Below are 25,779 nucleotides of genomic sequence, written 5' to 3'. Positions count from 1 at the left end.
CTTGAATAGAAGAGGAGGAAGATGAGAGTTTAAATGGCAGGTGAATAGAATGTTTCTTTTGGTGATAATAAAATCTAGAGTACTGATGGAATGCAATTTAATCTAAACCAGCACAAACCACTTCTCCTACAAAATATGTGTGTGACATAAGGCCTGATCTTTCAGCACAATCTGGCAGCAGGAACACACCCAGCTCAAAGCTACCCTTTGCACATGGGGTGGTGTACAGCACCGGGATCCCAACGCAGCCTCCGCGCAACAGTCTGACAGCCAATTTACGGAAAAAAGATTCAAACGTGGTTTATATTTTTGAATACTCTGCTTTTTGTATGTTTGACTCCAGAACATTTCTCTGATGCAGGACTGCACCACAGAGAAGGATCTGCTGCGTATCTTCTAACAGTGACCAACAGCAAATATCCAGGGAAGAGTACAAGCATACAGAAAACCTCTCTGATACATGCTCCTAGTCAATGCAATTTGCATGACAGACTTCTTTAGCTCAATTGATATTTTGTCTTTAAGCAGCAATAACAACTTAGTCCTCACAAGGTTTCAATAACAATTGTCTGTGCAATGCTTCAGAGCAGTAAAGCACTTTCTAAGTGCTAAGTATCACTATTCAATGTGTTTCACTTGTATTAGGGATTTGATGATGAAATGTTCAGATTTAATATGCCTATTACTTGTATGAGCACAAAATAATTCATCCAGAGCTTGAAGTCTATTAGCTGCCAACCAGTCTAACAATTTATATGATTTTCTGATTAAAAGCACCCTGAAGACCACTGCAAAAATAATGAGGTGTTTCTTAAAGAGCCCAAAGCAATATACTTATTTAAAAATATTTATTATAACAGCAGTTTAAACACAGTAGTTACAGCTTTTATTTGTCATACACAAAAAACCCTAAACATTTGCTTCTCTGGCGAAGTTACTTCTTTATGAATTTTCATAGCATTAGCTCTGAAGTTGCAACTTTCTATAACAGATTGAGTTTACATTAAGGTCAAGATCATTTACTCCACTTTGAACTATTTAGCACAAAGGGTCCTTGCAAAAAATGCTATCACCTCTAAGAGCTCTCCTTTTCTTTTCCTTTCCTCTTAGCCCTAGCAAAATATTCTCCAACACTTAGCATGTAAATATATTAGCATGACACAATACATCACTTTACTGGGATGAATATTCCTAAAAAAAAAAACCTCACCTAATCCTACATGATTAGCAAAAAAATAATAATGTGCTTACAAACAAACAAAAAAAGAAAGTTAAATCAGTAACTCTCCATCAGTCTATACAATGCCATATAACAGTCAACACAAAAATGCTCAAAATGCTCAACGAATTGAGATGGTTTTCCCTGGCTGAAAAGCAGAGCTGGAATGGGCCTGAAGATCATCTGCTCTGAGGAGAATCAGCTATACCTGGTTATGCCGGCCTCACCTGACCATAAAGATTTCTGATGTTGGAGAAATCCATAACCTCTACAGGCAATCTACTTCCAGTGCTACACCATCCTTATCACTAGACAACAATACCTTTTTAACTTCCACTGTAAACCTAAGATTTTTGCCCCATGCACTAGTATTAGGGAGAACAGACTGTTCCCTCCTTTTGAGAAACCTATTACGTCATATCAGGGTGACTCTCAGAGTTTGAAGGAAGCGAAGACCATCTCTTGAAAAGATATGTATCTTTTGAAAATAATTTTATGAATGAATTTTCCATTAATAATTATTGCATATGAAGTAAAACAAAGTCTATTTGCATTTCTCTCATGTTAAGTCCTTTGTTATGCTGGCATTGCCAACATAAAATATTTAAAATGTGTTACTTACAGAGCCAATTATAATAATCAAGTGAGAAAAATTCCATTACAAATCTTAAAATAATCTCTTATTGCATTTTAAGGGATCGACTACATTATGCCATGACTTCTTTAGCAATATTACAGTTGCTGAGATATCACAATTCTTATATGCTGTTTCAAAATATTCTTTGAACAATGTCTCCCCCAACCTATCATATACTATATGCCTACATAAAGCAAGAATCCTTATAGTCTTACCAATTCTCAAAATACTTTATAAAAACAGGTTCTCATCTTGCTTGAGTAAATGGTATTAATGGAACACGTGGAAATAGTGGACTGCATACGATTGCTATTTTCCACTTGAAAGACAAAATCTTCTCTAGCAGCTGTTCAGAGGTTCAGCCACAAATTAGGGCTACCACATGCAACTGAAATTGCTGAGGAGACGCCTGTAAACAACATGCTGCTTTTCAAACTCCCATTTGAGCAGGTAGAGACTGCACAGCGGATTTGACTCAAAAGCTACAAATAGACATTATTCAACAATTAAGGCATTATTTTCACTGAAGCATATCAACTTTTATAGTATGATATGGAAACGGTATCTTTCTTCAAACAAATCAGGTAATCATGTTTATGGCTCTGTGATATTTAAATAGCCATCAAAAAGAAGTAGCTGGTAAGACGTAACAGACATTTATGCATTTAAGTCACTTAACAGAAGAAATAAGATTTGAATTTAGTGAAACAGGCAGTGTTTAGTTAACAATTTTTGAGTCTCCAGGACAATAGAAGCCCAGAAACATTCTAAAACTGGCCAGATTCAATGAGCTGAATCTTCACTGCTTGTCTTCTTCCAAATATTCCTGCCCCAGAAAACAGCTTATGAGGGCAGTTATGAATCAAAGTCCCCATTTCAAACAATGGAGAGATGCAAATGCAACGTCCAAACTCTTGATGATTAAAAGCTTCTAAATTAAATCCTTTAGATAGTATTCAATTGACATATAAATCTTTAACATTTAAATGTATTTAAATACTGTAACATTTAAGTGCATTTGAGTATATATGACAGTAGACAGTAGCCGTCTGGACACTGTTGTATTCAGATGTAATACTTTGCCTTCTTATATCAAAGGAAGGAGGACAGAGAATGATCTAACCAACAGGAAAGGTCAGGCAGGGGCAGTGGTTTTAATCCTGATCTTGTATGTAGATGAATCAGGTTTAACTTTCCACTGCAGGCTACTGTAACCGTAGCTAAGCCACTTGGTGAGCATCAGCGACTCAGATGCCTCAACATGGAAATCTAAGTGTCACTGTAGTTATCCAAAGACCTATTTCCATAGGAATGGCAGATATGAAAAAGACCTACAGCAGCCCCACATCCTTCTTGATTGGAGCTATAGGCTGGGTTTGTGTGCTTTAGAACATCCAAAGCTGCTCTGAACATTCATATTTAAGCACTGCATTTGCTTTTCACAGGATAGTCACGTCTAATTTCGAGTGCATACATTATGAAAACCAGATTTCCTGTATAGATATCAGAGAAAGGCATGTTCCTAGAGTGCTTTGATGTACCCTGTGGAGATACCTCTATCTATGTACCATACATCTATTTCTCTCTCTTAATACCCATACCAACTGCATGTAAACATCCTTCTCAGTGCCTCCATTTTACGAGAATCACAGCATTTCCACACCTCATTCCGAGACTGTAAAGCTAGATACAAAAGTGATGCTCATTCACTATGACATCAGGGTTATACAACATCATAAGAGCAAACCAGACAATCCCTGGAGACCTATGGATGGCCAAGCCTTCATGAATGGACTTCTATTTGTACCATGCACAGAAAGGAAGCTTGTTTGACTTCAGACTTAATGAGTTCATATCAACCTGGTAACTAAATGACCTCAGGGCAGGATTAATATGTATAGGTAGGGAGCATTTACAACTCCGCCTAAAGCTATCTCACTTGGATGCTCTGAATTGCCCTCCTGAGGATCCTACTTCTCTCCCTTGACTATATAGATAGCTTGGCTTTCTAATTTAGGCATGAATAAGCTCCTTTTTAAAGCTTTGAATTATTTTTTGTGCAACATCTGTGGCTTTGGCTAGGACACATCCCGACAGATTTAGGTCCAGTGGAACCATACTAAAATAAATCAGTATTTCAGAGTATTTCAGAGATAGCCATTCATTGTCCAGGAGCTAAGACCGAAATTTAGAATGAGGAATTTTGGACCTAAACACATCAATGGCTTTTCTTTAAATTCTCTATATTTCACCAAGTTTCCTCTCTAACCCAGTGAAATTTCCTAATTTGACAGTCAGATCCATAAACCATCATGACTATCTTAATGCTATCAACAGTCTAAGTGTGGTATCAAAGTTCAGTTCATCAAACCATCAAATAATATTCTCCTTGGGGCATTTTCTCCCCTTGATGAGCACACGTAAGATCTAGTTATGTTAATCATCATATATATATATTGAGAAGCAAATGTAATCCACTGTACATTCAGCCTGTCAAAATGTATCAATTATTCAGTCAGAAAGGTCTGACTGCATGAATCATTTCAGTGTTCACCACAGAACAGGCTTCGAAAAAGGATTTGATGAAATAACTGAGTAGGAATTTTGAAAACTATTATTCTTAACTAAAATTTTAGTTATAAGTAGGGAACGTGTAAGTAGGTATAAGTCAGGTTTAGGACTGCTTAGAAAGCATTTCTTTTTCTGTCCTCCCTGCTAAACTCTTTCCAATTCAGATAATGTTCCATTCTGCTGCAGGTTTCTCTCAGGAAATTAATTTCTCAGACAGATGTCACCTGAGGATGTCCATATGAACCACCTAACATTTCTGTAGCCTCTTTTCCTTCTAATGTTGTCTTACACCTTAACACTTCACATAACAACTGCAAGATTTTTATGGGAGATGACCTGATCTTATTATAAGCTCTATAAAGTGCTGTGCTACACTCTATAGCATTATCTAAATAAAAGTAAGATAGCATCACTGCTTGAGAATTTGTTTATGTCCTGAAAGTCTTCTTTCACAGGACAGTGGACTGGGCAAAAATGAATGTTTTGGCCAACAGGAAACAAAACTGGAAGAAGGTTGATTTCCTCTGCTTTCCCCTCGTTAACAGGAAGTTCTTGTTTTCTTTCCCTTCCTAATATTTCCCCCCCTAATGTTGGTGGGGGGTGGGGGGGTTCATGTTGTCTAGAAGGGGGGTAATTGCAGGAGATACTTTGCATGAGAGGATGAGATACTAGACTATTCGATGTGACTCTTCCTTATCTGGTACATATGCAGGGGAATGTATTAAACAGAAGTCCTTTAAGGTACATTAAGCTTGACAGTCGTCTTTCCTCCGCTGTGAGTTTGGCACACGCAATTGCTGTGAGACAACGACGTGGGCTGCAGCTTGCTCTCGTTTTAATGGCAGCTCAGTCCTGACATTCTCCAGCGTCTAGTGATTTTGCAGTGAGATATTTTAAAGAAGTTTTTCTTTTCACTCAGTTTTTCAAATGAACTTAATATAGTGGAAAGTGAGAGTTTATGATCCTGGAGAGAGATACATCATACAGACTAGCACAGCATAAAAAGAATCAGGATAGGTTTCCCAGCACCCCCCAGTGCCTCAACTCTGAGCCAAAGGGACTATTTTCTAATCAAAAGCCCTCATATTTTTCATTCTTTGCTACTCTTTTGATAACAGAAGGCCCAGACAAACAGAAGCAAATAGAAACTCTATTCTGCTGTTCATGCAAGCCTGTTCACAAAATGCCTCCCATAGGCTGCTTTCCACCAGCTCTGCTATTTCATTTAATCCATTCAGTCCTGAAGGATCAACTTAGGCAATTAGACAAGGGATTTGGGCTCTGAGGGATAATTGGATGACATGCATGCAATAAACTTCTTCCACGGTCTCTTCACTTTTTTCTTTTGTTCTCTCTGCTCATCCCTTTGTTTCTCACCATTAATTTTTTTAATCAAGTTTGCAACATCCTTGCAGATAAAGCAAGATAGTAATGTGACCAAGCAGCAAGAACCTAAACACCTACATTGCGGCTCCTGCTGTTTCATGCCTCTTTAAATTGTTCTGATGTGATATCAAAGGGAAGAACAGTTGAATTTAGATGGCGGGATGCAGCAGTCAAGGCTTCATTTTTGTATCTGCACAGTGCTGAAGTTGCACAGAGGGAACGAATGAGCTCAGATGTCTTTGCCTAATCTCAGGTGAATCCTGGAGGAAAGCTCATTGGGGGGGGGGAGGGGGATATATTACAGCAGGTTTTAATTGATTGTATTCTGGTGAATCGGGTGTGAATTTTATCATGGCCAAGGAGTTTACTGATGTAGATTAAGGACTGTTGAAACCTAATTACCTTTCTTTTCCCCCTATAACTACCTTCATGCTCACTCCTTGTCATCTCTGAGTCCCAGTCTGGGAGCTCTTTTTGCCTCAGACACACAACCTCATTCTCACTCTTTAGTCCTCAGCCTGATGCTTCCAACTTTCATTTCCTCCTATTTTGACATGTTCCTCTCACATCAACCACTTCCCTCATGTCATCCTTCCTAATATCTGATTTATTTACTGTATAAAATTGCCTTCCTCTGTTCACATGATTTTAAACTTCTCTTAGCTCCTTTTATTTCCTGTTTGCTAACACAATTTGTCAGTCTGGGTACACAGCAAAGTTTAAACCACATGCAAGTTTCAACATCTCCTTCTAATATTACAATGTAATTCTCTTTTATAACAAATGTCAGTGAAATATTAATGATCACTATGCTATCAACCATAAAAAGTAATAGCAACAAAAAATAAAAATTGTATCTTAAACTGCTTAGCTCAAATGTGTAGAGATTGTGTAAGCAACTGCTGAATGTGCAGAAGTCCTTCTCAGTGCCCATCTGGACGGAATACAAATATTGCAGCCACAGCTACCGAGATTTAACGTAACCTGTAGGAAAGAAAGTTTTCCGTCTAGACGTCCACGGTCAGTCTGACATGAGCAAAGAGACACAATGTCCGGCATACCTCCTCTGAAGAGCTGCTCAGGTAACACTGACAGGCATAATAGGAAATTAGGACAGACTCTGCACAACCTTGTGAAATGCTGTAGGTTTCTTACAAATGAAAAACACCCATCAAAAACAAGGTCAAGAGCAAAACTAAATTTATTTCTCCTACTACTAGTGAGATAGGTATTCAAGAGCTAACCATCTTCAGATGAAAGTATGAGGGATTTTAAGATGAGATAAATATCTTACTGAGAAATAAATTGAAAAGTACTTTTCAGAGTTTTTGTACAACTGGAGGGAGCATGCAGCTCTGCTCTCCATACCTCCTCAGTGAAGAGCAGGTTTGAGTAGCTCAGGCAGAATGCTGGAGGATGTGACTGTTGAGTTGCTTCAAATTGTACTCCTGTGCTCTGCACAGAGAACATCAATTGACTGAAGATGAAGTAATGAACTAAGAGGGTAAAATATGAAAAATATTATTAAACTGAGCTCACAAAAGGAGAGATGCTGCGTTTGTGTCCAAATAGAGAAGGAAAGGAAGGTGGTGTTCATCTCTTCTGTGGTGCGATGTGGTGATATCTGAGCTAGTTTTCGTCTTTGCAGCAGCCTAAACACGACAACAGAGCTCGCAGTAGCTGCTGATTTCCCCCGTTTTATGACTGAGGAACACCCATCAAAATGATTTTTTCCTCTTTCCTTAGGATCTCAAGGGACACCCTCAGATAGGTACTGGAACTTTCAGACACTTTATGTCTTTCTGCCCTAGAACCTAGTACATACATGAAACTTGGAGGTTATAAAATAAAAATTTAGGGTAAATACCAGGCAACTGTATTCTCAGCCAAGAACTATAAAAGAAAAAGAGTAGGCCTTCTCTCCACATAAAGCTGGTGGACAAACCCCATTTCAAAGTGACTGAATGTGCACTACATGAGTGATGGAATAAACGACAGTAGGAATCAATTCCATGTACAGGGGAGTCAGACCAAGTGACTAACAAGGTCTTTTTTATAATGCAGTAGAAATGGTTTCTGGAAGAATAGCACCAGGCACTTCTCACAAGCATACAGGTGTTAACCTTGGTGCCCTGGCCATGTTCCAGCTCAGGTAATTACCTTTTTCACTTAAATTCTCCTTCCAGACTCGCCTGGCTTGTCTCCACTCCCTGGCCCTGATTTATATGCAATTAAACAGCAGCAGTGTTTCACTGCGCAGGTGGCTGCTTGTCAGTGCAGGGAGTGGTGAGGGGATCAGCCGTGGAGTGAAATGGTTGTTATATTGACTACAAGTCCCCATCAAAGGTTATGAAGCCCTCTAGGGTCCTTGCAAATATACTACCTAGATGAAGGACAATCCTGTATAGACCATCCTATGCCTCATCTCTGCTTACGATGAGCGTGGTTGACTTTTTTTCCCCCGATGGTGAGAAGATAGCTGGCTCACCTTCATCTCAGCAGGCAGCTTCCTCTCCCCGATCACCGTCCTGCAGTGCTCCTGATCTCTGCAGGAGAGTTGCCTCATCTCCCCCCTCCCTCTCCTCCAGTGCAGCCCTTCAGCTCTGCAGGAGGCACCATGTCTCCTGAGGCTCGTTTCCTGCGATGCCACAGCCTTCGCCATCTGCAAATTTTAGCTCACGTACAAATGTAGGTGAGCAGGGCTTTGAGAAATGCTTGGAAGCATTTGTTTCACAATTCACAGCCAACACATTATCATTTCTCTGGGAGTTATGATTGCTTTTTGTCCAGAAAATTGTGTACATAAGCTGCAGAACCTCAGTGTTAAAAGAGAAATCCTGAAAATCCTTTAGCAGAAGAGAGGCTGTCACAGCAGCAGGTCCCATGAGGCAGCAATCCTGCCCATGCAGGAGAGCAACACAATTCTTCACCAGCAGAATAAGACCAACTGAAAAGCAAGAACTAAATACATATAATGAACATACGCAATCCAACAGCGCACACAACTTTGAGTTGTTTTTTAAAAGTACTTTCAGATGCGCTGGTTTTGGTAGAGCGGTGTGTTGCATGCACGATACAAAACCTGTGAAATAAAGGAGAAAAGGCAGCTTCCTGTACTTCAAGAGGAATGAAGAGTTATATGTCCTCAAACTCTTTCATCAAGTTTTGAATAGGGTAGTGGAGAAAAAGACAACATATGTATTCAAAATAATTTGTGAGAAATAAGCCATGTACCTAAGTATAACTCTGAAATATGGAAATAAAATAGGTGATTTAAGAAAAAAACCCAAATTTGGCAATCATTCTAGGAAAAGGTCAATGTTAACAATGAAGTATTATTTTGTAAGGTCTTACTATTTAAAAAATTTCTTTTAATGCCTCAAAAATTTGAATCGGTTGTTCCATATTGCAAATCTAAGAGAAAGTGATGAATTTTATTATTTTAACACACACACCCCAGACTCTGAGAAGAGTTGCACAACAACAGCTGACAGGAAACGGACACAAACTAGAGCACGGGAAACTCTGATACGAGAAGCTTTTTCTTTTTTTCTTTTTTTTTAGGTAGCATGAAGTTGGTCAAATACTGGAACAGGCACCCAGGGAGCTGGATGAAATCTCCATCCTCAGAGATATTCAGGATACAACTGCAGCCCTGAGCAACCTGACCTGATCAAAACTGCTCTGAGCAGGGGGTTGAACTAGACGAGCTCTGGAGGTCACTTCCTCACCCATGGAGGAATTTTTAGAGAAGATTTTTTTTATATGTATACGTATAGACAGACAAACACAAACACATAAAAACTCTGCTACAGGTAAACACATTCATATATCTGCATCTTATTCTGCACATGTGTATGTGCTCTACTGAATGTGGATATACACTCTCACATATGGCACGGTACATAGATGATGGAAGCATCTGAGTCTGAGAAGGAATATTAAAAAAACATAAGCATGAGCTCCAATAAAGCAGGATTATTCCTGACACTGAATGCTGTCTCAGTTTTACCTATTTTCCTGTGAAATTCTGACATCTTAAGCTGCAGCAATTTTAACTACATCAGAATAGTGCAACTAATGAAAGCTAATGGAATTCAGTCTGTGTGAACTGTTCAATGTAGCTTAAGAGGAGAAACAACAATTTAGCTCTGACCATCTAAGCAAGGCTCAGACGACAACTTTTGAAATTCTAATTAGACTGGATTGAGGAAAATCACTACGAAGAAGAAAAGACGGCCCTGCCCTAAATCACAGAGCATGCACAGAGTGGGCATTGACTGCATCCACGAAGTGACACGCTTTTTACAACTGAGAGATGAGCAAAGGAAAATGGACTGTGACTGTTCTCCAGCCACTCTCAGAAAAGGATGAGGGTAGAGTCCATGGCGCTTGGACTGCTTCAACCCACTACGTTCTGCTGGTGCTGAGTAACCAACCATTGGTTGTTCTAACACGGTACCTGAATGGAAAGTTTCCTGGATACTACTCTACAGGGACACCTTCCAAGAAGGAACAGGTTATGACTCTCAGCTTAAAATAGTAACACAAATGCATTTTGGGACTAGAAATTACCAGAGTATGATAATGTAGACAAAACTTAAATGAACAGCAGTACTAAAGTGAAAGGAGCAATTTCTTTTAATTGAACATCCTTTCACAAAATGCCTTTGCATAAATCCCCATAATTGCTTTTCTTCATGATCCCCCAAAGATTTAGATAAAAAACATTACTTACAGCACTGTTTTAATTCTGAGTTAGTTTTAGATGAACTATAAAGGCCTAAATTAGTGACTCTGCAATCTTACTGACTGTACCAACTCTCTGAATTTCCCTCTATTACCCCTCTAATATTTTTGCCTCACTTGTCATATATAAAACCATACACACCCTCAATTTTTAATGTGTCTATTTGAGAATTTATACTTTATCAGATATGAAGATTGAAAAAAAAAATTAGTAAAAGCAAACGCATGGAAAATTGCTTCCACAGAAAAAAAGCCTCTGTCTTAAGTACAGTTTTAAAAAAGTTGGATCAATTAGCAATCTGTGAATGTTAGAAACATCTTAACAATGTCTCTAAGATGAAAGAGCATATCACAGAATGAGGAAAGGGGGGAAAATTAAATTATGTCTGCAGTCATAATGAATCAAAGCCCAGAAGGTGGTCTCCGAATCAGCAGGTTTTGATGAAATATTAAGGAAAATTATTATTGATGAAAAATGGATAAGCTCTTTTTGATTTTAGTAACCTTTAAATCACACTTTGCTAATTAAAATAGGTTCAATGCATCTCTCCATTCCTTGATGGGCATTTAGCAATCCTTAGAAATGGGTGGGTTAATTTGACAACATTTTAGCAAATATGCATAGAGCTTATCTTAAGCAAGCAGACATAGCACAGTTTAAGACGATGTACAAAATAATACATAGCTACATCGCAAAACTTCTCTTTTTCCTTTTTCTCTCTTTTTTTTTTTTTTTTTTTTAACACTATATCTCCTAATACAATTACAAAGTAATGCCAGGCAGCTTCTGCTTGTTTCCTCTGCAGCGTACAATACCCAGTAATATATACTACAACTATTAATGAGCCATGAACTATGTCTCAGGAAACAAAGACCAATACTACTATTTTCTGTTGCCTTTGTTTGCCAGGTCAAAGTGCTTTTAGGAAAATTACTCCTACTATCTAAGAGGCCTGTTACTGCAAGTATTGCAGTCTTCTGCAAATAAATTTCCTTCCCAAAGATAAGTGGAAATGAGAAACGTGAGAGACATTATTTCTTTTATCCCTTGAAGTTGTATGGATTCTACTTGATTTTTTAAATGTTGGTAGTAGTAATTCTGTGTTCTCTTTTCACCCCAGTTTGTATTGTGCTTTCTTTTAAAGGGAAACCTAGGAATGAGGGAAGGCTGTAATCAGGTTGAATTGTTGCACACAGAAGATATTTCATTACAGAATGAGATGCAACTCAGGCATGCTGTGCATTACTGCTATAAAACTGTACACAAAAATTAAAATGAAACAAAATCTGCTCCTTTGCTTCTTCTTTCATAAATTAAGTCTTATATGTTATATCACCATCTAAACTCCGGGCAGATGAAATTACCTATCCATTACAAATATGTAATCCGTTTACTGTAATAACATTTCATATATCCATCATGTAAGAAAGACTTGTATGAATGCATCAGATTGAAAAGCTATTTAAATGTCACTAGTATCTTAAAGAATGAAAAAAAATTCATGGCAAGTAAATAAGTCTGACATTAGAACAACATTTTTCAGAAATACATAATCATATAAAATAGATCATGCGAGAAACCTTTTAATATCACACACCATAGTGTTTGGGCCTTAAGGAACAAGATTTCAAACACCTTATAAACCAATTCTTTAACAATATGCTATGAAGTATAATGCTCCAGTAATATAAACTGTTTTCTGAGTGACGAGTAGAAAAGCATTGATTTTCAACTTTCCAAGAACAAACTGAAATGAGATCTTTCATCAATTTCTCAATTTTCAGGGTTACCAATGTGGTATGTTTCATAAGCACTCATTCAATGAGTTTACAGGATGCAGAAAGGAACTAACACCACCCTGCAACGTATATATAGTGATGTTATTTTCCTTCCTAAAATTTACTGCAGAGGATTCCTCCCTACAATTAGACTCCACCACTTCTGCCAGTGACAAACTACTTCGACTGTAAGCAGGATGCTTTTTGAGTCACATAAACAAACAAGACTGCCCATAAGGATAAACAATGTAGTTAAATATAGTTTGTCTTATCTGTGACGGAGATACCATTCATAAAAAGGAATACAAGAAAAATCCCTCCAAAACTCTCCAGCATTAGAAGAACATGCATAAAAATTTAATTTTTATTTTACTTTTCATCCATTAACCTATGTTAATTTAAAGATCTAACTTCAAATTGTATATTTAGTTTTAGCAGGTGGAAAGACAGGATTCAGTGAACACGCAGCACTCCCTCCAAGCTCTGCCTGTGCACCCCTCTCCTATAATCAGACAACTCTAAAATGCAAAACCCCCAGCTCTTTAAATGCTTGGAGAGGAGAAGCCTGAATGCTTCACCAAAGAGGAACAGATGGGTTGACTGGAGGGACATAAAAGATAGGAGAATCATAAATTTGTATTCTATTTAGAAAGGGCCACATTCAACAGCAACAACAAATTAAACTGATTAAATTACGGCATTCAAGTGCTGCACAACATCAGTTCGTAATCCAAATTTTGGTTAGCACGACTAGCAAAGAACAGATTTTAACAGTTTACACTGGTAGGATCAAAGCACTTCATTTAATGAATGGGAGAGCCTTTGCTTTTTCAGCTTTGTGTACTCAAATATTCCCCATAATTTTCTCAGGATGAAGAACTCCAAATTGTATTGATGGCATTAGTGGGAAGTAAAGATGTGCATGTTACACACACAGCTGGTTTTTAGGGCTCCAATCTCAAGCCATACAATAACCATTTGATGCCTGAGACACTGCCTTTTCTAGGTTTTACATCATGTTTTGTTTCATATTTTCATACTAGGATATTACATTTTCCTTTTTTTTTTAATTAAATGCTGCCTTCTACCATCTGAAAAAATGTAAACGTTGTTCTCTTTTTTCTCCAAGCAATGGAACACCCAGTTGATCTATATCTGTGTGCAAATTGCACTAATACACCAATGAAAAATATTATACGTAATTCAGTTACAATGTATTTAACATCCTAATATATATTATACCCTTAAATGGATGAAAAGTGACAGGTTTTGATCTACTTTTTATAAGTATAGTCTCTCATCATAAGCAGTAGGTGCACTTAAAGACTTGAAAATCACAAACCAAAACGGATACTGCTAATTTCCAGCAAAGGGAGCTCGTTAGCAGTTGCTCAGAACGTGAGCACTAAGGGCACGTTTGGGTGGGCCCCACTTCACCCCCTTGTTTTGTAACCCAGAGCGGGAAGTTGACCTCTCTCTTATCTTGCTGTGCATTTTCCCACTGCAACCATCTGTAGACATACTAACTCCGGCTGCTTTTGTAAAAACAAACAAATAGCTGTCACACTTGCAGATTATGCGGCAAGCTGGAGGAGAGAGGAAGCAAAACCACCGGGGTTTAAGTGAGGCTGCGGCTGTGGTAAATGGAGAAAGATGTGGTTCTCACAACAGTATTGGTGCTTGGTATCTATTCAGAAAGAAACCAGGACTTTCAAGTAATTAAAATGGGAGACCTGAATAGAGTTCACAGTAAGTCTGCCATTTACTCCACCGAAGTGGTAACCCAAACAGGGAGTGCAATTGCATACTTTCACAATAGGGAGTCTACATAAATCCTCATGAATTTATATTAAAACTTGTCTTATATTCTATCAAGATGGAGGAACAAAAGAAAACAACCAACCTAAGATAATAAAATGCCAATGCTAATAGTGTCTATTGGGTTCTAAATACACGGGTCTATGACAGACCAAGCTAATTTTTAGGCAGTCCTGGGGGCAAGGATTACTGGCTTATAGGATGAAGGGCAGAGGAACAAAAAACCCCAATGTGTTAGCGCTGAAGTGAAATTAAACCCCATGAAGAGTCTCACAGAGGCTCTAACTAATCCTCCTCTGGGTTATCACAGACAGGCGGAAAAACACCACAATGACTTCCTAAGTATTATTTTCAGTTTTACATGTTAGAGAACTGCAAACAGTTCATTAACCCACTTATCTCCACCAGGTTGTCTTATAAAGTCTGACTATCCATAATGGCATATGTATCATTTTCTGGGCCAGGAAGGTCTTTCCAGAAGCTTGATTCTCATAGAAATGAAGCTTTGTTATGCCACAAAATGGTGGCACTCTCTGGAAGATAAAGATTTTAAACCTATTACTACTAATTTCTGAAACATTACCGATTATTTAGGGAGACTGGATAACAAACAGGTCCCAGCTCTGAAATGCTTCCAACCTAATGAAGTATTTACAGCATGTTTACCCACGAGTGGTACCTTCCCCTGGTAGCACATCAACCACTGGGCTCTGATAGCAGAGGTTGATAAACGATGAAGAACAAGGAATCCAAGTGTAGGAAAACACTTCCACATCAGCAAACATAAGTAAACAGAGGTAGGAGGGAAGAGCTTATCCATAATCTTATTCAACCTAGGTTGCTGGCCTTCTGCACAGCTCTGCAGGTTTTAAGTGTCATTGGTTAGGTGGTTTACAGTGCCGCGGCCTTGCCCTTCATGAAAACGCTCTTCAAGTCAACTTCCAGAATCATCAAAAAAATATCTTCATTTAAGATACAAGAAATATCCTAGCATTTACAGGATGCATCACCCTGAGTAATAACTCTTATCTCCATCTCTGGCGGGGCTGGCAGCGAGCTCAGATTCCTATGCATAGATGATGCCACAGACTTAAGCACACTCCTGTGAATGACACTACTAATAAAGAAGTTTAATATAGCTGCACAAGTGCCTTGTTTTTTTAACAAATATTTATCCAGGCATGGCAATGTAGTATTTCATAGCTTTTATGACCCATTCTGCTATTGCTAAGAGTCATTTTACACATACTAGAAAGACAAGGTCTGCTTATTTCACTTTTTACATATTCCTAAATTATATTAGAGTGTTTCTTTCCAGGTTCTGGGATTCATTACTCTCATGCCAATTTAAGCACAAAGATACTACTGAGTGAATAAAAGTTAACATCTAAATAAAATGTTCTCCCTTTCTTTTTGGAAAGCAGCAAGCAAAGTATGTGCCCTGACCTTAAAAACAGCATCTTGCTTCTTTGCACCAAACAGATGACAGTTAAAGCAAGTGGGGTTATTTTCAGCTCCCAAATATTCCTTTGACATAACTTGATTCCACTTCTGATAGAAAAGAAACCAGTTCATAAAGGTCTCCTTTTCTAAAATGAACATTTTTTTCTTTTTAATGGCAAAAGGCATGCAAAAAGCATATGATTACGGTATTTATGTTTCCATTAAAATGTCCTCAGCAAGCTGGGGGAGTCTAGCCTACTATTTTCAAGCTATTTAGATTTACAGCAGCACAGTGCCTATTTTATTTCAATTATATTTCAGGACAATGCACTCTTGGCGGGAAATGATTACACAGTGACAGCCAGCAAATGTCCATTAGGAGTTGTCTTTCTACATACTGCTTAGCTATGGATGTCAGGTGACGGCTATAAAAGCCTATTGTATAGCATCATTGTCATCTACATGAAAAACACTATTGATCATCAGTGCAGCTTCTCTTCTGTATGATGCAAACATACTACAGACGTTTTTCAGCTCAGCTAAAAGCTTTATACACAAGAACACAGATCTCGAGACGTTTCTTTCTTGAACTGTAAAATAAACATAGATTATGTATTCTACCTCAATTTTGCTCTGTTAATGCCTAACATAAAAAGTTGGTAAGTGAAAAGAACTTCTCAGCAGCCTGTCTCTGTAAGCTGTCAATACACAGGATGGAGCTAATGTTGCAAGGGCAGCTGATGTATATGCAACTATACTGATCACTCCCAACAGATTTTATTTATTTATTTATTTATTGCTAGAGCCTCATTTCCTCTGAGCAATGAACTCCTCCCCTGTTAAGGAAAATCATCTGCTTTAGTTCTTTAGGATCAAGATCAGAAAACAGCTTTTTTAGTGCTACTGGAGAGACTTGCTATGACTAGTGTACCTGGAATTTAAAATGTGTCTCAAGATTCACAGGAGCTATGCGTATGCATGAATTATGTAAGAAGCCCAAAATAAAGAACCTCCTGTATTTCGCTTACATATTTAACAGATAATAACTATCACTGAAAAACCAAACCAACCAACCAACACCGCCCCCTCCAATTTCCATGAATGATTTCACCTGAAGCTTTTTAAGAAATGTTCTAATGCAGATTAAAGTCCTGTAAAGATATTCTGAAGTTAAATTTACTTTGTAGAGGTTTTGGGGTTTTTTGTAGCCATTTTTGGTAAGATGGGTGAAGCAACGTTACTTACACACACATGCTGATGTGCAAGTCTCCAAGGAGAATGTTAACATCTCTTTCTCCTTTGCTGTATTTTGGCATTATAAAATCCACTTTCTAATTTAAAGAAATGAATGGACAAACTATTTAAGGAATAACCATTTTCTTCTTAATGTTTTGTACTGTCTACAACTGCAGAGCTTGGGATACATACAAATATAAAGTACATGCAAGGAGAAGAATGAAGAAATACGCCTGGTTTTAACACTGGTTTCAAATTAGGTTATATAATAACTTGGGGGGCCTCTGCCTGGCAACTTGACAGTACCATCATTAGCTGAAGGACTATAATAGTTGTCCTCATAATATCCCTAAACTTGCAAAGAATAAAATAAAATCATCCATTATTCTGATGAGCAGTTTACATACTTGTCCTCCACTTTGTTATCATTCATATGCCATGACACAGTTAAACTTATATCAGTTGGTGGCATGTGCTGATGAAAATAAGAGAGAAGTTGAAGGAATATTAAAGAAAAACAAACCCTGACATGGCCTCACACACAGGCATAGCAATTCTCTTGCAAGTTAAGGACAAATTTGTCATAAATGCTCAGCAACGATATGCAAACTATTATGGGACATTTTGGTATAGGTTTCTTTGTAACAGACTTCTAAATAACCTTTTGGAAATACTTAAACATCAAATTTTGTTTGGCACTAAGCACCAAACTGTAATAGAAATAACATTTCCCATATAAACAATGTTGCTTTTAATATGAACGTGCTAAAGATTTGAGACAGCCTGGCTGTTACCAGCTCCTGGCAGTTCAGCACAAGGGTAACGCGCTGCAAGTGATTTCCCTTCCCATCCACAAAGGCTGGAAGTGACTGTTTCCATTTAAGTAACCTCGGAAACATCCAGAGGAAAGGAAAGGATAGCAGGACAAAGGGGTAAAACACAGGTTAAAATAATGCTCACCACAGGTGAATGCTAATGTAAACAATATTTTAAGTATGCAAAACTGCAACCAACTATTTTTCCTCAAATTTCTTGCATTATCAGCATAAATTAGACTGTGGAAAAAAGAACTCCCTGGAGAAGAGCATCATGAAGAGGCACTTGGATGCTTGGTGTGGAAAGGGGTATCATGGGAGATGCCAAGTGAAACAATAAGGTCTCACTCCTGGGAAGAGACAGCATGAAACAAGTTGCAATGCACACGGGGTAAGGAGCCAGGTATCCTACAGACGGGGACACAACTCAGGTAAAAAGCACCTCAGGCCTACCCAGCAACAACTATTTCTTAACATGATGCTCAGATGATACTTTCTTAATACATCTAATATAAAGCCTGTAAAAACACAGAGCAGCTCTGGGAAGATAGCTCAGTCATGATCCAGGCTCTCCTGCAGCATATTACCCAGGGTAAAGCTCCCAGACATCCTTCACACACCTCAAGAAAGACTGAAAGCTTCTCCCTCACAGCTATTTCATCTCATCCGTGCCCAAAGCAGGTGACATGCTCTCCCAGCAGCAGGCCCGAGGTATGGACCTGACTTCTGGGAGAGTTAAATGCGAGCCTGAGATTGCGCAAGTTGCTGCAGTGTTCCCCAAAAAGTCTCCTGGAGCCAGGTGAGATTCACCAGCTCTGCAGTTTGGATGCTCATAAAGGTGTGAGGAGAGAGGGAAGAAAATCCCATATACTAGACACCTTCGTGCCCCAGGCCCCCAAACAGGTACTTCAGAGCACATTTAGAGCAAATAAGAATCTTCTTCCATCTGAACTGACTATTTCTTTCAAGGTGTTTCTTGCCAAATGTGTCCTCCCTTTATCACGGGTCTGGGGGTGGCTCTTATTGCCCCAGTTCTAGTCTCTAACTTGCATTTTCTCCCTCTGCTCAAGACCACAGCGTACACTGGGTCCTTCCTTTTGTCACATAGTGATCCAGCTGTGAGAGACAGGGCCCTGCGTGCACCAGGAGCAGCCTGAATGTGCAGAACTACCACACCGCTCTTCAGTCCTACCCTTATGATTAACATCAGATTTCCCCAGTACTCCGTTATCTTGAATTTTACTCACTCTCTCACAGCTCTTTTATCAGCAATCACACAGAGTTAGCTAGGTCATGCAGGTCTTATATTTCGCCGTGCCAAGTTCGCATCAAAGAACTTTTTCTTGTTGATGTGACATTGATGCCATTCAACTCAGGCATGAAACACTGCCTTTGGTCTAACAAAAACAGCCGTGAGAGTCACCACGTGGCAGCCATATCCAACCAAGCTATCTTGATTTCCAAAGGCACAAAAGTGCTGAAATGTCAGGCACTTGGGCATTCCAGTGCCAGTCAATACAAGGCTAAGGAATTTTAAATTTCAAGGGCACAGATAAAGCTGTCATCTTTCAAAATTATTTTCCTTCCTTCACTGAAATTACATACATATCCACAATATATACATTATGTTTATTTAGTATGAAAAGTAGACCTTTTACACAGTGCAATACAAGAGAATGGTGCAACTGAGAAAATAAAAAGGCAGTTGTGCTACTGAATTTTAGTAAAAATTTATGCATTCGACAATGCCTCTAAGATTTTATTTGTCATGTTAGAGGATATATCTTTAACAATATTATGTTTTTCATAATATTTCAAAATAGATCTAGTGGCAGGTTAAATACACCAATCTCAGTCCTCAATTAAAGAGAGTTTTAGACGACCAGCTGAACTCTGCACAACAGCTACTTTCCTTAAGACCAAATACATATGAGTCTGTTACCACCTAGAACAGAATATGCAAGATGAATGCCAGTCCTCACGTAGAGCTATACAGATCTCAAACACTGCAACCAAAGACACTGCTTTGTTGATTTAACTAAAAGTCCAGTATTTTTCTTCTGGAAAGAATGGGGTAGAAAAAAAACAATGAGTGGTTTTACTATGAGCTAAGTTAATAACCTCTGAATGAGTTAACCATACCTCCTACACTAGGATTTTAGTGTTATTTTTTGTAAAGCTGAGAAAATGCAGAACTACAAGATCGTAGATGTAAGCCAAGAAAACAGATGTATTTTCATTGTTAAAGTACAAAAAAGCTGTGAATTTTGCCTTTGGTTATTTCTACTTTATGTTAGTTTACATGCCTGTTTTAGCTTCAGGTTTTCAAATGAACTCAAAGCTCCATCAACAGAAACCGGAATTTTGCCCAATTTCAGCATAAAACCAAGCATGACTTAGTTCAGATAATGTAAGCACATGAAGAGTATAAACCACAAGCTACAGCCCAAGAAGAGAAAGTAACTTGTGGGTCAAGCTTGGAGTTTACTCACTTGGGTCTATATTTAATCAAAAAGCTCTACCTGTTAGACTGAAGTTCAGGACTATGGTAGGATTAGAACCCAGGAAGCTTTAACCCACTTTTGCTTTAAAAACAATTACTTTCCAGAAGTTTTGTAACTGCTGTGAATAGGTTGGAAATTTTGTATTCCACAACCATATCAGTTACAGTCTGATAAACAAACCAGATGAAGTTACAAGTTTGAATTTAATTTGAGTGATACCAAACAGTGACTTCAAAACTCCAAACCATCTGAAGAATGAGAAGAAAAGCAGCAGCTCTGCAGAAAATAACTTTCACATCCCATTCTGTTACAGTTTGATTTGTGTGAGCTCAATACTTTTTTTCATAAAGGCTTTTAAAAAGCCATTAATAAAAATGCAGTTCTGACTTTCCAATTGACGTACAGTCGTCTCCCATGACAAAAGCATTACAAGGGCAGATTTTGAAAGAGCGTATTGATTGATGTCTGGTGCCTACCTGTCTACAGGTGAAGACTTTGAATTCCGTGGTTTCTTCACTTGGGCGTACAAGGCTTCCACTGTCTGCCCTTCCCTCGGGCTCTGTGGTCGTGTGTTCAGCATTATTGTGCCGCTACTTGAAGAAGAGTCGTAGGAAGCAATCCCAGCATACACTGAGTCTGCATCACAGCCAAACGTCCGGTTAAAATCCTGTATCTCTGCATAGTCACGTTCACGAGCCTGTCTCTCTCGAAATTCTCGAGTTTTTGCTTGAATTCTGAAAAATTAAGAAAAGGCCAAAACTGATTCTCTTCCCCCCAATCATTTGAATGCAGCAGTTAGCAGACACTTCAGGTAGCCCACCTTAATGAAAACCACTGAAGGGTTTCCCGTCTCAGTTTGTCATGAAGCCTTAGGTTTACCTTAGGTATTGAAGTCTAGATTGGAGCAATGCTACAATCAACACTGGTCTTTAAGGAAGAAGGCTGATTATTCACAGTCATTTGTTTCATTATTAAGTAAAAAAGGATTAGCCATAGTTGCTGGTAAACAGAGTTTACCTCTTGTCTTATGCATCTTAGGATGCCTGTGCTACTACCTGACCTGTCTGAGAATGGTCTGACATTGTTCATATCATATTGTACTCCATCAAAACCTAACAGATTTAATGGTTCTAATGCCTGTTTTTAGAGATGAATTTTAATGTGCTTTCTTGGCCCAATACTATAAAAATCATACTTCTTTCAGAATCTAAAAACTTTGTAAAGATAGGACACATATATATATATGTATGCATGCATGCATGCAATAAACAGCAGAAGTAGATTCTTGTATAAATCATTTAAAATGTGTATGTTTTGTTTAAAATGTAAACAAACTGAATCTGGCATCTCAAAAGTAGGCAGTTCCTTCTCAGAAAGTAGCAACATGTGCCTTATGTTAAAGTTACAAATGAAAGGTGATGCCATACTGGGATTTTGTATCTAGGTGCACTTGCTTAGCTGTATCATAAAAAGTGACAGATAAAAACAGATGACATTTAGGAATCTGACAAACACAAATTGAACACAGGTCATATTTTCAAGAAGCACACAAAGCTATTACCAAAATTTGATCTGGGCTTCAAAGTTTCTTTGGCATTTTAGAAAATCTAATGTATCACACACACATGCACCGTGAACTGAAAAAACCAACACTCCCCAATATTGTCTCCCCAGACCAATTTAATGCTCTGTCATCATTGCAAAATGAAGCACTCAGCTGTCTCCTCCCTTCCATTAGTAAAATGTGCTTCTTTTTCATCTAATACAGCCATGGCTACACAGTGTGACAGCATCCATCCATTCAGACTACAGCTCTGCGCACTCCTGTTACATGCCATTTCCAAAGACAGCTTGTTCACTGACTTAGCAAGAGCACCCTACTCAAAGCAGGCTACTTTTGAAAGTAAACGTTGTCTCTTTTGAAAATAGAAAAGCCTTAAAGTTAGGTAATGCTGACTTTTTGGAAAGTTTAAACTTAGCCCCATTCAAGATTAGCCTTTGCAAAAAGAAAAGGAGATGCACAAAGGGTAGGATGCAGGTTGCTGTTAAAGACACCAGGATTTAGGTGCCTGCAGTGGGTAAGGTCACGCCAGGGACTCCAGTCAGCAGACTCTGGAGTTCGCAGCTGCTGTGCTAGTCGGCGTGTCCTAGCATGAAAGGAGTTGCTCCATAAACACTTTGGACACTGCTGTTTAGGTCTCCTTCGGAAGCTTGGATACCCAGCCTTGATTCAGCTGCTCAGACATAGGCAGCTGTGGCCACCTGACATCCCCAAGATAATCCTGCTGGATCTCCAGCTGCAGGGCAAGACGGACTCCTGTAGGTCCTTGTCACATCTGTCAGCCCCCTGCTGACATCTCAGGGACTCTGATAACTGAAATCACACTAGACAACTGTGTTCAAGCACGCAAATCCAGCCCTGAGCTGGTATGTGAACATCTAAATTTAAATGTCTTCATCAGACTGCGTCCCAAGCAAATTGTTGTTTCTATGCTAACAAAGACTGCATAACAAAAGAAGTGAACAGGAGGATGGCACAGACAGGCAGACCTATTTTTCCCCCAAATCCTACAAGTATTGACGAAGGATACTGATTTGGGATACAACTGATTGGCTGAACTCCCTTCAAGAGCCAGTGCCATCTACACTGATGGTTCAGTGATTCCTTTACATGGTCCAAGTTATATGTCAGCATAATTCTTCTTTTATGTCTACTACTCCTGACCTGTGCACCACAGCTCTCACTGATTTTCAGTCACAGTGGACAGAAAAACAACCATGCCAACGAGAAAAAAGGGGGCAGGCCCAAAAAGAAGAAATCTGAGAAAGTTTACCTTAAAACCAACATAAATTATTAATTTTGCAAATACAAAATTATTTTCTTTATTGGATGCTCTTTATTTTAATAGGGAAAAATGGAAAACTGTAACAGTATTCAGCTGACAGCATGTTCCTCTGCCATGTCAGCAACATCAAACTGGAATTGGTTTTTGTTTAATTTACAGTGAAGAAGGATTCAGGCTTAAATCCAAAACCCATTTCAAATTTAAACTGTGTTTCTGCATGCTTATTTTTAAAATAAAAATATATTTTTTACACTGTCCTATACTCCAAAGCTGTAATTCAGAAATGTTACAAGCTTATTCATGTAGAAGGTATCTATGCAGAAGGAAAAAAAGGCCTGAAAATGACCTGTGGTTGTTGACTCCTCTCTCTGCAAACTTCACTTCCAATCTGTAGTCCTGTATTAATTACCCTGTGCAGGAATGCATTTGTCTATTGATATTTGTCGTCTGAATGGGCGAAGCAAAGGAAGTCAGAAATTTCTTAGATATTGGTAGATTTCATTTCAATGGACAACACATCATCACATACTGGAACGCTGTCTGACACCAATTTGAGCAGAAGACTCCCATATATTTTAGATAATGAAAATTTCAGTGTATGAAATCTGACAGTATAGCAATAATGTCAGTAATGCAGTCAGAAGAAAACATTTTATCAAAAGTGATTATAAAACCTGGTGATAACTGGTGATATTGGCCTCACTGTTACACTGACTGCCATGAGACATGCCGGTGAACCTATCTAACTTTTGACCATGAATATCACATCACTCTCCACAGGTGCAGACATGAGTGTTCCCCATTTCATGTTAACCAAGTCTTCTCATGTATCTGCTTATCGACTATTTAATACATTTGGACATAGCACCATTTGCAGCAAGAACATTAAGATTTTCCCATGTATGGTTCAACAAGGCATACTTATTCCTATTCAAGTGGGAGATAACTGATTGTTGAAGTGTTATGCAAATAATTATGTTCATATCCACCGGGAAAATTTTTAGAATATTTTCTACAATTGCTAATACAACGTGCTAATACACATACGTAGTATTAAAAATCAGAGTCTAAATGTATTCTAAATCTTACTGTTAATTATAACCAGTACCCCATAACCATCTGCAGTAAGTAACGTAAGTGAAATGTAAGTGAAACGTAAGGAAAACCCTGAAGTGAAACTATAAGATGCCCAACACCCAAAATGTTCTGATTTTTTAATTAATTTTTTGTGCTTTAAGTTTAAACCACTGTGCAAATCCTATCACTTTCACATGACAAAAGTATAGATATTCTGATTACTTCACACATTTTTGAATATTGTTTAAAATACAGCTTTGTTTTTTGCCTTCTTCAGGACATAATCTACTTTATGTCATTATGTCTCCAAACTTAGAGCAATCAAATGACCAGGGAAAAATACACAGATATATTCTTCAAAAGAATAACAGCTATCAGCTGATTATTGCACTTTCCCTTTTGCAATTATGATAGCTTTTATCTTTGAATATATTTTTAGGTAAGAACCTGAACTTAATGAAATTATATTTTTTATGTTGACCCCTCTTATTGTGGGCATGTGTGTATATGCATGATATGGCCCAAATAATTTGTTAACATATATGGAATTAATCATACATATGGGAAATGCCAGTGCAGACTATTGTGGGAAAGATTAAAATCATAATGTAAACACACTGTGCAGCATAGATGAGAACCCGGCATTTGCTCTGTACTTCAGCCCTAATCAGCAATGCTACTGCTATTGAAATCCAGGATCTGGAGAAGTGTTTGACCACAGTGCTTCAGTTTCACAAAGTGGATATGTGTATTAAGCTGTCTTCACTGAATTGTATTTCTTCGTGACATGGCACAATAAAAATGCGTATGTCTGAAATTTCAGATCAGCTAATTTTGAGGATTTATGGACTTCCTATGGATTTTGCTGGGGTTTAAAAATAGTAATAATGCTCAGCATTCACATAACTCTTTTCATCTTCAAAGAATTTTGTAAAAACTGCTAATCAACTTTGCAGTGTTTAAATGGAACTGAACTTTTCAAAATACAAAAGCTATCTGAAGGAGTTTCTAAACCCTTCTTGCTGAAGTGTTAATACTGAAAATGTCAACAGTGTACTGTCGTGCTTTTGAGACTCAAATTATAACGTTCAGTAAAGTATAAACTATCCTCATGCATTTGTGTGCCATTCAATTCAAAAGCTAATGATAACTGCTTCAAATGACAATATTGTTAGCTTCCTATAATTTTAGAAGAGCTTCTCATTGCAAGCTAATCCAGCAGTCATAGACATACCCTTCGTATAGTGACTCCTGTGCATGTGAAACGGTGGTCACAAAAGTAAGGAAAAGGCTTATGCTCTGCTGTCTCCAGCAAACAGGAGCCACCTCACTCCCTTCTTCAGAACTCTGCGAGTGCGATTCAGCTTTCAGATAAAGGCAACTACCATTTTAGACACCTAAATTTAGGTGTCAACATATGTTTTGGACTCCCAGAAAAGCTGGTCAAGATTCAGTCACATCAGGTGGCTGCCCGCAGGGTGTAGAGAGCAGCTCAGCCGAACTGCAGAAACGTGGCCATTTCAAGGTGAAGCCAAACCTTTCTCTAGCCATTACCAACTGTGCCAAGTACCCCTCCCTTGACCACAAAGGGCGTTTAGCCATGTAGCTCAAATGTAGATACCAAATTAGTCATGTTAGTCTGTAAGCCAAATCCCACCCTGAACCAAATGTTTACAGCAGTTCTGTCTGAACTAAACTT

At 38.3% G+C, this 25,779-nt stretch overlaps 1 protein-coding gene across 19 annotated transcripts in view; it reads right to left on the bottom strand.

Annotated features, from left to right (window-relative positions):
* PARD3 (par-3 family cell polarity regulator) overlaps positions 1 to 25,779 on the bottom strand; it is a 464,268-nt gene that overhangs the window by 81,886 nt on the left and 356,603 nt on the right. For all 19 annotated transcript variants that reach the window (XM_075082466.1, XM_075082475.1, XM_075082472.1 and 16 more), the window contains one exon: positions 20,634 to 20,891. In XM_075082466.1, the coding sequence (XP_074938567.1) occupies positions 20,634 to 20,891 (258 nt within the window). The remainder of the gene's footprint in view (positions 1 to 20,633; positions 20,892 to 25,779) is intronic.

Source organism: Phalacrocorax aristotelis, chromosome 2, assembly GCF_949628215.1.
Source record: "Phalacrocorax aristotelis chromosome 2, bGulAri2.1, whole genome shotgun sequence".
NCBI classification, from domain to species: domain Eukaryota; kingdom Metazoa; phylum Chordata; class Aves; order Suliformes; family Phalacrocoracidae; genus Phalacrocorax; species Phalacrocorax aristotelis.
This window is presented reverse-complemented; position numbering and strand designations above follow the sequence as displayed.